We start from the raw sequence: 15,614 nt of genomic DNA on the forward strand, positions 1-15,614 counted from the left end.
GTGGGCAGATCACCTGAGGCCAGGAGTTCAAGACCAGCCTAGCCAACATGGCAAAACCCCGTCTCTACTAAAAATACAAAATTAGCCAGGCATGGTGGTGTGTGCCTGTAATCCCAGCTACTTGGGAGGCTGAGGCAAGAGAATCGCTTGAACCTAGGAGGCAGAGGTTGCAGTGAGTTGAGATCACGCCACAACACTGCAGCCTGGGCAACAGAATGGGGCTCCGTCTAAAAAAAAAAAAAAAAAAAAAAATCCACAAAAGAAATTATTTTCAAGTGAAAACAAAACAACAGAAACTAAACTTGCAAGAACTAAGAAAGGAAGGGTGATCAATATAAAGCTACAGGTTCTACAACAGAATAACCTCAATGTATGCTGAGCTAAGTATGATGAACAGGGGAGCTGGCTATTTTTCTAGATCTTTGAACAACTCTGGGTCAGCTATAAAGTTTGCTAAAATATCTTAAGTCTGCCATGGTTTGAATCATATACCTATCAAATTTGCAGAAACATTTTTAATTTATTTTATTTATTTATTTTTGTGAAACAGGGTCTCCCTCCATTGTGCAGGCTGGAGTGCAGTGGCCCGATCCCAGCTCACGGCAACCTCCACCTCCCAAGTCCAAGCGATTCTCCCACCTCAGCCTCCTGAGCAGCCGGGACCACAGGCATGCCCTGCCATGCTGGGCTAATTTTTGTATTTTGTAATTTTGTAGTAGAGATGGGTGTCTCACCATGCTGGCCGGGCTGGTTTTGAATTCCCGACCTCAAGTGATCCACCCACCCCAGCCTCCCAAAGTGCTGGGACCACAGGCGTGAGCCACTGCGTCTGGCCCAAATTTGCAGAAACATTTTTAAAATATGCAGTCCATTTCAGAGAGCCATTAGCATTTTCATTTTCATTGTGTAGTTTTTATTTTAGACGAACATTATTATAAAAAAAAAGTTCACCTGGAATAAAATCCATTTAAAAAAAACATAGCATCAGTATCAGTACACAGTTAACGAATTGGCTTAAACAAGATTAACCACATGACAGGTCCACTTATCTGCAGGAGCTTTTCACATTAAGCCATTGGAGCAAAAATAAAATATGTTTAAACATGTACAGTAGGATAATTATATGGAAAAACTAGAGAGTTTCCATTGGGGCATGATTTTCATCAAACAGTTTATGGTATTTTGCATGAAAGGAACTGCGGTGTCAGCTGCAAACAAAATAAAACCCATCTGTAAGGCCATAACATTGAACTATAATAACTAAATTCACATTTTAAAAAAAGGTAAGAAAGGGAAATAAGTTCTATTAGTTTCTTGGCACAAGAAATGCAATTGCATATGGCACACGCATTTCAAGAAATGAAATAAAATCTGAAAATATCCCTAGAATAATTGTCTGCTAATTTTTATTTCTGTACATTTCAGTCATTTAGATTTTTTTCAGAGTGAACATGACAGCCATTAATCTTATTAGTCTAAAAAATGACTTATTCTACTCTAAAATTGTGCTAGAATTTGAAATTCTTTTAGCATATCCTGTCCGTCTAGGTCCCTCTATATCAAGGGATTTCATTTTTAGACATTCCTTTCCACCTACCCCTGTGCCCCCCTCTTGGATGTAACAAGGAAAAAGGAATGTCTCTTCTGTTTAAAAAAAAAAAAAAATTCTAAGAAACCTGATTGCAGAAATGAGTGATTAAAATTTACAATAAGTAAACCAACATAATGAAATGTGGTTTTTAAATTTTAAGCTTAGAAGCTCATCTTTAAAGATTGAGAACTAAATTTGTAAAGGAATCTAAGTCATGAACTTGAAAAGAATGTCTGCTTAAATGTATCACTTACTGATCACAGGAAAAACTTTATAAGCCTTAATATAGACTCTGAGCATTCAGAACCTGTAAAATGGAGTTACAATCTCTTACTTAGAAACTTCTGCAAAAACGCACCTATATTGCACAGCTAAATTTATTAATGGAGACAGGGAGATAATACCTTTTTTATGCTACTGGATATGACATGTATGCTCTATTCTAAACTAATATTTCCTACCTTTCCCAGTGATGTCTTCAGTTCAAAACAAAACAAAGCGTCTAAATTTTGTTAGATGCTTAAAGGCTGGCTCACTGTTTTTCTACCAGGTATTAGAATACTAAGTTAGCTAAATGAGGTATAATTAAAAAATAGACCTTCAAAGTAAAGAGTATAGTCTTCTGAAAATTAGTATAACAAAGACTGCACAAAATGTTTCTGTAAATAGTAAGAAACCCTGCAGCACCTACTAACTGATGCACAGGTAGATTATTGTATCATAATCTGTCTGAAGTAAAATATAGCTAAAATAAGTTCCCAGCGAAACGTTTTACAATCAACTGATTTACATGCTACTTAGTTACAGCACATTTTCACTGTCTGATACCCTCAGACTCTATTTGAAAAGGTCTAGTCCAATCATTGTCAAAAATTAACACACTGATAATAAAGTGCAGCCACTGAACAACTAATACTGCTGCAAAAATCTTCATGTACCTTATCCATAAGACCACAAAAATGTTCACAAAAAAACTAGATTTCTTCAGTTTCAGCAGGGAACAGACAATTATCTGTCATTAAATTCATCTACAAATAGAAAAAATAATGCACTGTATGTACATTATTAAGCAAAGTGGAACATTTATTGGGTCATTTTATCATGCAGAAAGTGAATTTCCTAAGGTCTTAGCTCAATGTATATACAATCTAGCAAAGCTAAATGTAAGAAAATAGCAAGGACAATTTATTTCTGTATAACAGAGCATATACTCCCAATTTGCTGCTACTTCAAAGAGCACTTTTGGACTCATCTAACTTTCACAGGCTCTTTCAGGTGAAGTTCACGGAGACTAGTTATTAATCCATATAAGACAAAAAAAGAAAGAAGAAATATAACCAGAGCAAAGCATTCTGTTAAAAAAAAAAGTAATAAAAGCTAACCACAGAATATGTCAGTTTTGGTTTACAGACAACCCCTGAGATTATATAAACCAAAGCGTTAAGACACCAAATAGTCAGAGGTAAATTACTAAGAGAATTACATTCATACATGGTGTCATAGCACTTATCTTTTAGAAGGTACTTTGTTACCATCCAGAAAGCTTAACTGCTTGGATTTTTTTCAGGAAATAGTGAATATAAGATGTTTCTAAAAAATCATCTTTTCCTTTTGAAAATGTATCTAATTTGAAGATAGTAGAATTACAATAAACTTTCAATCATGGAACTACTAATTATACTAGAACAGCAATGAATGACTTTTAAGCCTATAGGTAATCACCAAAAAAAAAAATTAAGGAGGCTGAAATTTGTCAACAATAAGTTTAGTATATCTATTAAAAATAGCTTGGGCATATTTGCAGCTGCTAAATTGTTCCTATATTTTCAAATAAGTACAAAAGATTGACTGGTCCAAGCATTCTAATGACATATCTTAATTTGAAGAGAATTCTCTGTGGTAACAAGCAATCCCTTTCCACTGCCATCTCCTGTTCTTAACTATCCAGCATGATAGTAGCCTTTGTGAAGTAAAACAGGCATACCAGGGAGAATAACTATTAACAGAATTCATTTCCCTCATTCCCCCTCTGTGTTATGACACTGAAGGCTAGAGCAACAGCAATGACATAGTGATCTGAATTTGGCACATAAGTTAACACTAAATACCTTGTGATGGTTTCATCTACAAAAGTATACCAGTACCAGTGTTTGTTGAGAAAGGCAACTAAGCTTTTGGTTGGCTTTAGCCCAAATGACTGGACTAAGTTCTGTAACAATGAACCAAAACAGACGGAACTGGGTTCCACACATTCAACAACAGCTGTTTGAAAACTGAAACCTTGGTCCTGTTTTCTCTAATGAAAAGGCAAGACTTGTCCTAGAGGCTGCACTAGGTCTAAGTACTTTTATTTCTAAAAATATCTCCCAAATAAAACCAACCAAAAATCATTATTTTCACCATTACCAAGAACTAGCTCTTTTAAATTTATATCAACAAGTTAATCTGTCTCTATATAGGGAAGGTTTCCACAAACTAAAATCTAAACCTAACTTTTGTAGACAGGGATTATGGTAGGAATTTGGTATCACAACTAAACCAGCCAGCTAAGGAGTGAACCTAAGAAAAAATGTATTACATATCCTTATTGACAGAATCACAGTTAGATGCTGCACTAAAACCCTAAATGGTATATCTCTCAGCCCACGTAAAATTTCAGCTCAAGAAGTTCACAAATAGAAACAGATAATAATGTTCAAATATGTTATTAGTTTTAGGTAACTGAGTGATTACAGTTAAGTCAAACATGGGAAAGAATAGCAAATACAAACCCCAGGGAAAAATGAGATTATGGTGATTTCCAAAAGCAGTTTCTATAGATTAGGCAGAGGTAATCATTTTAAAAAGTGATTCATTCAGCTACCCAAACTCTGGCAAACAGGTCAGGGATGAGGCAAAGCTCTTAATCTGAAGAAATAAAGAAATTGTGGCCTTTGATGACAAGATGGGCATTTCAGTAAATTTTTAAATGACTTTAATGATTCTTAATTAAGAAAAAGCCCTTAAATAAATGCCACCAAGGCAGTAATATTTGACCATATGAACCAGACCAAATACCCTTTAATTTTAGTATATTAACCTCTGCTGTAAATGCTCTTTTAACATTGCCACATGTACAAATTTGTCTAGAACTTCATGACACAAAAGTGTGCAAATATGAGTCTAAGATTGTGCTGAAATAGGGAAAGGCTAACACTGATGTGCAAAGTAAAAAAGAAAGATAACAGCTTCTGCAACAGGTAATAAAACAAGGAAAAAACAAGTTAGGTCCTGCATGTGTCTCCACTTCATTGCTTCCATGTTTGAAAAAAGGAGCCTGTTCTTTTGCTAGGCCATGAGGCTGGAATCCACTTGGCATTCTGTGTTGAGAGGTCTAAGTTCAGTGGTGCTCTCAGCAGCAGCCGGGAGGTGTGATTCTGAGGCTGGGTGACCTGTGCTTTCAGAGAAGCAGGAAAGGGCCCTCTAGGTGTGCTGCAGTCTCTCAGAAAGAGTTCATCAAAGTAGCGAGCAACGAAAGAAACTGGTCTTCTTTGATCGGTTTTCTGTTATTTTCACTGGTCCACCTGCTCCTGCTGAATTGCTGTCATTCTAAAAAATAGAAGATGAAGTTACCAAGGAAATAAAAGTTTCATAGTTTGACCTCAGTCACCTAAAAAATAAAAATAACTAACCACACCATGTGAAATGTGTATTCTAGTGAAATGTGTATTCACTAGAGTATTTTATTAGAACGGGAACTAGTTAAGCACCAATGTTGTCTTTTTCTTTGGAAATGGTAAATTGAAAAGAGGAAAATGCCCTTACGATAGCAGCTTTTATATCAATAATGTATTCGATAAGAAGCTTCTATTTCTAGTTCCAATGGAGTGTAAAGTTTCAAAGGTAATGATGGAAACAATGTTAAGATACTGGCATAGACAATTCTGTTAGAGGTAAGAAGAGTTAGTAGTATAAGGTATGCAACTATACCCAGGACTCAGGATAAAACAAACTTTCAAGGTTGTCTTAATGATTTCAAATTTAAGCAAACTTTAGCAACTTCAAAATCATAGTTATGTAGATATAAATACCTGTCACATGAAAACTGGATAATTTTATGGCAAAAATCTAATTTGTGCCATTATTATTTTCATTATTCTGATCAAAATTCAATTAAAGATCACTTAAAGAGCCAGATGAAAGAACTGAAACAGCGGCAGTTCAGAAATAAGAATCCTAAACAAACAGAACTAAGAATCAGAGTTGAACCAAATGAGTATCTGAGTCAGGAAAAAAATGAGTTTAATTTGAGTATCTTATAATTAGACCTATCCTTTTCATCAAATGGCAAACAGACAGCATAATGGAAATAAAAATTATAAGTGATACAAACCATTTTTCTGTTGAGTTTTGTCATTATATCTCGTGCAAGTGTAAAAAATGCCTATAGGTAAAACAAAACATTTTCATTATTATATATTCACTATATATATATATATATACACACACACACACACACACACACACATATATATATTCCCCCCGCCTCAGAGATGGGGTCTTGCTATGTTGCCCTGGCTGAATTGGAACTCCTGGGCTCAGGCAATCCTCCCACCTGTCTCCTGAGTAGCTGGGACTACAGGTGTAAGCCACCATGCCTGACTTATTTTAAAATAGAAATATAGAATTTTTCATTATTTCAATATAAATATACCACTTTAAAGTTTCACATTAAGAAAGTAATAACTGTAATCATAGTATGCATGTGAGTGTTTACTCTTTTGAGATTGTATCATAAACATTTTCCAATGTTATCAAACTATCATTCATTCATCAAATATTTTCTTCATGTGATATAATATCACAATAACACCCTTGTTGAGTCACGAGTGACTTCTTCAGTACACCAAGAACAGGACAGAAGCTCTGTCTAAGCTACCGCACTTCCCTAGAGCAGGGCACAGTGCTGATCTAGGAAATGCTGAATATCTGGTTTAGTGAGTGAATAAATAATTATGTATTACCCTATAGCTCTAAAATCTGTCTTCACAAAAATCTCTACTTTTTATTTCTGACCTTTTCTTTCAAATTGCTCTCACTCTTATAGCTGAATATGCATAATCTTCCGTGTCTTACTCCAAAATCCCACCAGTTCCTGGAGCTCTTGGCTAAATTCCCCACCGTGGAAGTCAGTTCAAATAGAAGCAGGGCAAATCTGATTAATCTTCGTGATAATTTATCCATAATGTCTCTTGATACAAACCAAATATTTTTTAAACCCATCATCACTTTTTCTATGAAGCCAAGAACTGTTAAAGATTCTTCATTTGTCACCATGCTAAACCTATTGTTAAATCAGCCTCTTTGTTCCCAATACTCCTGATTCCCAAAAACTGTTCAGAAAAGGATTATTTCCAATCCAATCAAATAAAAACAATATGACTACTATTATTACTCATTGTCAGTGTCTCACTGTCAAACTCGTCACCTATGAGCTTAACCACACTGATTTAAAGCTCTGGCAAAGTTGTTACCATCTGTATGCCTGGCTAGAATAAGCAGCTCAGGCAACTCCCAGTTCAGGGAGTTATATCCATACTGTTGCAAATTATGGGATTTCATTCTTTTTATAGCTGAATAGTATTCCATTGTGTATACATACCACATTTTCTTTATCCATTCATCCACTGATGGACACTGAGGTGGATATACTGATTTCCCTTTCTTTTGGGTAAATACCCAGTAGTGAGACTGCTGGATCATATGGTAGTTCTATTTTTAGTTTTTTTATTGTTCTCCATAGTGGCTGTACTAATTTACATTCCTACCCACAGTATATGAGGGTTCCCCTTTCTCTACATCCTTTCCAGCATTTGTTATTGCCTATCTCTTTGATAAAAGCCATTTTAATTGGGGTGAGATGACAGCTCACTGTACTTTTGATATGCATTGCCCTGATCACTACTGATGTCGGGAATTTTTTCATATACGTGTTGGCCATTTATTTGTCTTCTTTTGAGAAATGTCTATTCAGATCTTTTGTCCATTTTTAACTTGGATTATTTCTGATGGCGGGAAATCCTTTTGTATCAAGCAGAGGGAAGCATTTTTCTGCTTATCTAAGCTTGTGTAAATAAATCAGTAGAGGCTTCCTGTTTCCTAACACCCATCAGCCAACCTAAACAAATAACTGTTACGTTATTTAAAACAAAGAAAAAGTTCTGATCAGTGTCCACTGGCTAATAAAGTCATGTAGGTCTCGACTTTTAACCATCATGTTATGACGAACAATGAATAACCTAGGAAATTAAATGTTTATGAAACTATCAGTATTATTAAAAGAATTACATGTATTAACACATATCACATGTAAATTACATGTATTATTTTTATGATCAGTTGAAAAAATGTTTTTTAAAAAAGAAAATATCAACAGTTCTCTTGGTGAAGAAAACCTATTTTTTTTTTTTTTTTTTACACTTTAAGTTCTGGGATACATGTATAGAACGTGCAGGTTTGTTACATAGGTATACACATGCCATGGTGGTTTTCTGCAACCATCAACTGGTCATCTACGTTAGGTATTGAAGAAAACCTATTCTCATAAGACTTTAGATGGTTTGGTTTTCCTTAACAGCTAACTTAATGAAAATTTATTAAAGCAACTCCCTGATAAACACACTTTCTTATTTCCATTAAATGCCACTGCTACAATTTATTGTGCTTAATCTACCTCAAATGTGTACACTAAAGGAATGTGTCCAATAAACTAACAGCTTAATTCTCCCTTGAGAGAGTACAGCCTTGAAAGTTATTTAACTCTTCTGCTGCAGGCATACAGGGTGACATGAATGAGCACAGGACACTGGTTGGTCTTCTAGTCCAGGATTTCCAGCTACCCAAAAAAAGGGCAAAACTGAACTTCCATATTCTATTCTGTGAATCTTAACTGAGCAATCTAATATAACCCAGGTGGAGGCTAGATGCTAGAAATTCAACAACCAGCGTCTACATAAAAATCAGAAACAGCTGGGTGCGGTGGCTCAGGCCTGTAATCCCAGCACTTTGGGAGGCCAATCGAGTGGATCACGAGGTCAAGAGATCCAGACCATCCTGGCCAACATGGTGAAACCCCGTTTCTACTAAAAATACAAAAATTAGCTGGGCGTGGTGATGCACACCTGTAGTACCAGCTACTCGGGAGGCTGAGGCAGGAGAATCGCTTGAACCTGGGAGGCAGAGGTTGCAGTGAGCCGAGATCATGCCACTGCATTCCAGCCTGGCGACAGAGTGAGACTCCATCTCAAAAAAAAAAAAAAAAAATCAGAAGCACAAAAGTGTACAAAGTGGAGTTGGGTCAACAAAAGGCATTCATTATGTCAGAAAATACCAAAGCTTTGAGAGCTGTTTGAACACAGGCCCCTAAGCACTGGTGCTGCTCCGTAACAAGTCACCAAACGTTTCCTTCTTACCTCTTCTACATTTGCACTGGATTTTGCACTTGTTTCCAAGAATTTAATCCCATAGTCAATTGCTAGCTGAAAAGTAAACAGAAATATTTAAATTTAGCAAAAGATACTTGAACATATAATGCATTTATATTTCTTAGGTTTTTCAAAGTCTCAAAGGTAGGGTATCTATTTCAGAACTCCTCTCAAATTTCTTTGTTTTCTTCTACTGTCTTCGGAATTTAATAATTTAACTTAATCATCGTAAGAAGGATGGCACAACTTCCATTTAAAACATAATTTAAGGCCAGGCATGGTGGCTTACGCACTTTGGGAGGCCAAGGCAGATGGATCACGAGGTCGGGAGATCGAGAGCCTCCTCGCTAACACAATGAAACCCCGTCTCTACTAAACATACAAAAAATTAGCTGGGCGTGGTGGCACCCGCCTGTAGTCTCAGCTACCCGGGAGGCTGAGGCACGAGAATTACTTGAACTCAGGAGGCGGAGGTTGGAGTAAGCCAAGATCGCACCACTGTACTCCAGCCCAGGTGACAGAGCGAGACTCTGTCTCAAAATAAATAAATAAATAAAATAATAATAATAATTTAAGTACTTCTCTTTTTTTCTGTTTTTGTACTTTTAGTTCTCTAAGATGGGATAAATACCCACTCTCCTGAGGTAGAAGAATAGGGTCTGGAGGCAGGGAACCTAAGGCCAATTCACACTGACTTCCTAGAACTAAATCAAAAGAAAAACCCCAGCCTTCCACACCCAAGTAACAAAAGTACAGGGGTTACTCCCTTTGCAACCTCCTCCCCTTTTCTGACTCACAGATTAAAAATGGCAAGTACCTCCGATTGGTCCCCTCCCACAACCAATCAGATGTCTGTGCAGGGTATAACTTTGTAACTTCATTTCATCCTCTGATTGGTCACCTTCTGCAACCAATCAGACTGGTCATGGGCCACTACTTCATTTACAGAGTGTAAACCAAGTAACCCATGGGAAATTTCTAGAGGGTATTTAAACCCCAGAAAATTCTGTAACCAGTGCTCGAGCTGCTTGCTCGAGCCCACTCCCACTCTGTGGAGTGTACTTTCATTTCAATAAATTTGTGCTTTTTTTGGCTTCACCCTTTCATTGTTTTGTGTGTGTGTGTGCATTTTGTCCAATTCTTTGCTCAAAATGCCAAGAATCTGGCTGACTTGTAGTCAAGACCCTCCACTGGTAAAACTACCATTATCTTAGGATTCATTCACTCCTTTTATCTGCTCCCAAAGTATAATTCTCCAAGTTACTGTACTGACTTTTAGGCCGGGTGTGGTGGCTCACGCCTGTAATCCCAGCACTTTGGGAGGTCGAGGCAGGCGGATCACCTGAGGTCAGGAGTTAAGAGACCAGCTTGGCCAACATGGCGAAACCCCGTCTCTACTAAAAATACAAAAATTAGCCTGGTGTGGTGGCGGATGTCTATAATCCCAGCTACTTGGGAGGCTGAGACAGGAGAATCGCTTGAACCAGGGAGCCAGAGGTTGTAGTGAGCTGAAATCGCGCAATTGCACTCCAGCCTGGGTGACGAGTGAAACTCCGTCTCAAATTAAAAAAAACAAACTATACTGACTTTTCATTACTTTTTTTTTTTTTTTGAGACAGAGTCTCGCTCTGTTGCCCAGGCTGGAGGAGTGCAGTGGCATTATCTCAGCTCACTGCAACCTCTGCCTCCTGGGTTCAAGTGATTCTCCTGCCTCAGCCTCCTGAGTAGCTGGGACTACAGACACACGCACGCCACCATGCCCGGCTAATTTTTGTATTTTGAGTAGAGACAGCGTTTCACCATGTTGGTCAGGCTGGTCTCAAACTCCTGACCTCGTGATCCGCCCACCTCGGCCTCCCAAAGTGCTGGGATGACAGGTATGAGCCACCGCGCCAGGCCTTAATTAATTTTAATAAATGAGTCCAGAATTGAACAAAAACTTAAATACTAAAGTATTCATGCTTTGATTTCTATTGATTGAGACAAATTGTGAACTCTTATATATTCCTCAAAAAGTTCCTAGTTCATTTACAATGCTAAAATTAAGTAAATGTTTTTAGGGGAAAAAAGTTTGCAGCAAAAGTTCACAGTCAGATTGAAAAACAAAATGTGGCGGGGCATGGTGCCTCACACCTGTAATCCCAGCACTTTGGGAGGCCGAGGCAGGTGGATTGCTTGAGGCCGGGAGTTCAAGACCGGCCTGGCCAGCATGGCAAAACCCCATCTCTACTAAAAATACAAAAATTAGCTGGGTGTGGTGGCACATGCCTATAATCCCAGCTTCTGGGAGGCTGAGGCACGAGAATTGCTTGAACCCAGGAGGCAGAGGTTGCAGTAAACTGAAATTACGCCACTGCACTCCAGCCTGGGAGACAGAGCAAGACTCTGTCTCAAAAAAAAAAAAAAAAAAAAAAAAGAAAATGCATTTTGCATATATAAATTTTTTTAAAGGCTAAAGCAAAATTCCAAGACTTAAAAAGTGAAGCTTCTAAGTCAATTTAGAATCTGTCACAGAAGTAAATATGTGCACAAAATATTCCTTTGCTTTACAGGACACAAAAGAGAGAAATGCCCATAAACAACGTATAAATGACATCCATAGCTTGATCAGTTACAAGGAATTTATCCATAAAACCTAAAGCTAATGTGTAGTAAAATATTCTTAGGGAAAAAAATGAATTGGAAAATGATTCCTGTTGAAACTTCACCTATCCTATAACTTTTTTTTCAAAAAGAATGAATTACTTTAACTTCAAAACTGGGCATTTTCACACAGATCTGGAAGAAACAGTCTGAACTCTAAGCTGCAGGAATCTGAGAAAGGACCAATTTGTATCTCCCAGAAAACGTTAGCAAATTCTTTAGGAATGAGTCATGACCACACAGTATAGGGAGCTGGATCGCGAATACTAATTCACACCATTCAAGTATGGATTACATCTCTTTGTTGTTGATATCCAATTTAAAAGGATTAAAACACAGATTTAAAAAAAACTTAAATCAATAATTAAATAATATGAAGAAAAGAAATGCTTAATATGAGTAGATTCCAACCTTTATCCATTCCATTCACATTTACCTTCTCCCCTCTTTCTTTTGACACTTGTCTTTTGTCATTCATATCACATTTGTTACCCAGGATCATTCTTTCAACATCGGAAGAAGCATGCTGCAGGGAGAAAATAGCATGCTATAAAAACAGCCTGAGAAAAACCCATACTTAATAGACAAATCCAACCTGTCAGAAACACATGAATTTAGTAAGACAAGTAATCTTTTACTCACACAAGGCCTAATTCAGAGAAAAGTTTAAAGATGGGAAGAGGGGCAAAGCTACAGTACAAGAGCCCTCACAGGGCCTGTGCAAACCTTCTTCCCGAGGTTTGGAAAGAAGGTGGAACAAACAACAAATAAAGCTTACAGTGATCTAATGACAAAATTTCCAAAGATTTGGGTCAAAGAAGGACAAAAACTTGGTACTGAGTGAACCAGTGGAGAAGGCATTCTGGATTCTGTACTATTTAAAAAAGAAATTCATCTAAGTTAATAGAAACGTGTACAAAATTATTTCAGAGTCAGATTTCTTTCTTAAGTGACAAAGACATTAAAAAATCTTAATACCAATTATCCTGGAATTAAAACAATCTTCAAATATCTAAGATGGGGAAAATGTCAGAAGGGCAAAAAGTTGCCAGGGTAAAGAGATAATTGTTGCTAGCCAAACAGCATGGTGGGATAGAAGCTGGGAACCAGATGTTTTAATCCTGGCTCTTCTTTTTAAAGGCTGTATGAGCACAGGCAAATCACTTCTTTCTGTTCTCAGTTATTCATGTGTAAAATGTGATTTAGGATTAAATTATTTCCCATATCTGGCCCAAGCTTAAAATCTTGTGACGTTACTTCTCTGTCCCCCTAACCCCCAGTAGTCAGACTGGCAGCACCAGAGATTTATGGAGCTCTTCAGAGAGAGAGGGCCCAACCTGCCCATGCCCTGCTTCTAAGCAGCTCAGCTGCCTTGCAGAGACAGAGGAGCCTTTTACAAGCACCCAGCAGGACTCTTCTCCAATGTCACCATTCTCTTTCCACACATACCTCTTCAATGTTTCTGATCCAATTTTTAATATTGTCAAAGGATTTTTCATTTGTGATGTCATAGACCAGCATAATGCCCTATAAGGGGGAAAAATACCTTTATTTAGTACTTTATATATTTAAAGTTATAGTACATAATGTCAATGTACTCCTACCCTCCAGAAACCTTTTGTTTGTCCATTTTTTCCCTTTAAAAAAGGGTTCATAATAAATTTGAAAAGTACAGAGAAATAAAAATCAATAAATACTTATTCCACTGGTCTCACCATGTAAATAAAAACCCTTTTAACATTTTCACTGTTAACCTTTAATGAATTAGTGATTGTGGTAAAGGTGATACACTCTTTCTACCTGACCTCACATGATAACAATCAGCCCCAACTGGGGCTGAGTGTTAAGTCAAAACAGCGATAACATTGAGAGTAAGAGTTAATCACTTCCACTGTGCACTTGTTTATTCCAAGTAGAAACTATCTTGCTTTCTACTCTTCTACTAAGATTGAGACCACACTGCTTTAAAATTATTTTTTATATAGGTTGATCAAAAAATAGTTGTCACTATCTAAGTACATCACAGACACTTAAAATCCAATGCATTTGTTATACTGGTTTAATGAAAGCCATTCTCGCCATATTTTTAAAGACTCCATGTCTGGTATTTCTTTTTTTGAGACGGAGTCTCGCTCTGTCACCCAGGCTGGAGTGCAGTGGCACGATCTCCACTCACTGCAAGCTCCACTTCCCGGGTTCACGCCGTTCTCCTGCCTCAGCCTCCCGAGTAGCTGGGACTACAGGCGCCTGCCACCACACCCAGCTAATTTTTTGTATTTTTAGTACAGACAGGGTTTCACCATATTAGCCAGGATAGTTTCAATCTCCTGACCTCGTGATCCGCCCACCTTGGCCTCCTAAAGTGCTGGGATTACAGGCGTGAGCCACTGCGCCCAGCCCATGTCTGGTATTTCTAAAAGGTTTACCTTCCAAATGTTTAAACTAACACCTGTATGCTACTGCAAAATCTATATCCCCAGACCACACTTCTGTACTAAGTGCTAGAACTACTCACCTGTCCATCTACTATACAAATATTTAGTGAGCACCTACTGTGTGCCTGATACTATACTAGATCCTACTAGCAGTGAACAAGATAGAAAAGGTCTCTTCCTCTTGTAGATGGCTAACAAAGACAACAGACAATAAACCATTATCTATACAACTAATTGTAATTTTGACAATTGCTATGAAGATGCATGGGGAACTCATATGCTAGGGGTGTAACTGAATCTGATTGAGGGGCTGGAGTGGGCAGGGGAGGCTTCCCTGAGGAAATGACATTAAAGCCAAAGCCTGGGAACTTAGTAGACTTAAACTAGGCAAAGGGCTAGGAGCTGGGGTGAAGAGGGGAAGCCCAGGTACCTGGCAAATAGCAGAAACATTGTAAATCTCTTGCTGATGTTGAACCAGAGACCACTGGATTGAGTGAATGAAAGTCAGCTTGGCAAGGCTGCACAGATCTAATGGGCGGAGGGCACAAGATGAGGCCGAAGGGCTACGCTGGGGTACTCGGGAGACCACTGTCTGGACATTGGCCAATAGATATCCCCTGTGATCACGGCAAATTCAACAAAGTAAAACATGAAATTGTCTTGTCTCCTCTGAATCTTCTATTTGTCCTTGTATTACCATTTTGGTGAAAGTAATACAACCCAGTCAGCCAGCCCAAGCACACATGTGGGAGTTATCTTCTTCTCTATAGCCAATCAGTCACTAAGTCCTGGAGACTCAATGTCCTAAATATTCCAGAATCTTACCTACCACACACACGGCCTTATTGATTCTCACAAATTAGTCTTTACCTGGATTCCCATCATCTTTAATTGATCTCCCTGATTAATTTCATTCTTTTTTTTCTTTCTTTCTTTTTTTTAGAGACGAGGTCTCGCTATGTTGCCCAGACTGGCCTCAAACTCCTGAACTCAAGCAGTCCTCCCACCTCCACCTCCCAAGCTGCTGAGATTACGAGCATGAGCCACCACATCCAGCTTCCCTGCTTTCATTCTTAGCCTCCTCTAATCCACTTTCCATAAGGGCACTAGAGCTATCACTTCATTGATCAAAATCCTTTAGCACCTCTCCTTTATACTCAGAATTAAATTAAAGTTCCTTAGTATGGTAGGGGAAGTCCTTCCAGGTCTGGCTTCCAACTTTGTAAGTAAATATAAAATATAAATAAATATAAATCATATAAAACACACATATACACATAGACAAAGAATACATGAAACAAAACGTTAACAGAATATATCTCTCCGAGTAGTGGGATTTTAGATGATTTCTTGGGATTTTCAAAGTTTCCTATAGTATATGTATCCTTTGCAACCAGAAAAACATACATTATTGTTTAAATGACAAACAACTCCTCTATCCTCCCTTCTTCCAGCCTCAAATACAAATGCTTCACTTTGGCT

At 37.8% G+C, this 15,614-nt stretch overlaps 1 protein-coding gene across 2 annotated transcripts in view; it reads right to left on the bottom strand.

The window, feature by feature from the left end:
- Window positions 1-890: 890 nt before the first annotated feature.
- The window catches only part of RAB8B (RAB8B, member RAS oncogene family), a 76,886-nt gene continuing 62,162 nt past the window's right edge, over window positions 891-15,614 (bottom strand). The window contains exons 4-8 of one of the 2 annotated variants that reach the window (XM_055278231.2): window positions 13,147-13,224; window positions 12,134-12,223; window positions 9,043-9,108; window positions 5,964-6,014; window positions 891-5,179 (exon numbers count right to left, since the gene is read on the bottom strand). In XM_055278231.2, the coding sequence (XP_055134206.1) occupies window positions 5,087-5,179; window positions 5,964-6,014; window positions 9,043-9,108; window positions 12,134-12,223; window positions 13,147-13,224 (378 nt within the window). In that variant the 3' untranslated portion in view covers window positions 891-5,086. Of the gene's footprint in view, window positions 5,180-5,963; window positions 6,015-9,042; window positions 9,109-12,108; window positions 12,224-13,146; window positions 13,225-15,614 lie in introns of both variants that reach the window. The other variant, XR_010120704.1, reaches the window with a different exon arrangement.

Source organism: Symphalangus syndactylus, chromosome 5, assembly GCF_028878055.3.
Source record: "Symphalangus syndactylus isolate Jambi chromosome 5, NHGRI_mSymSyn1-v2.1_pri, whole genome shotgun sequence".
NCBI classification, from domain to species: domain Eukaryota; kingdom Metazoa; phylum Chordata; class Mammalia; order Primates; family Hylobatidae; genus Symphalangus; species Symphalangus syndactylus.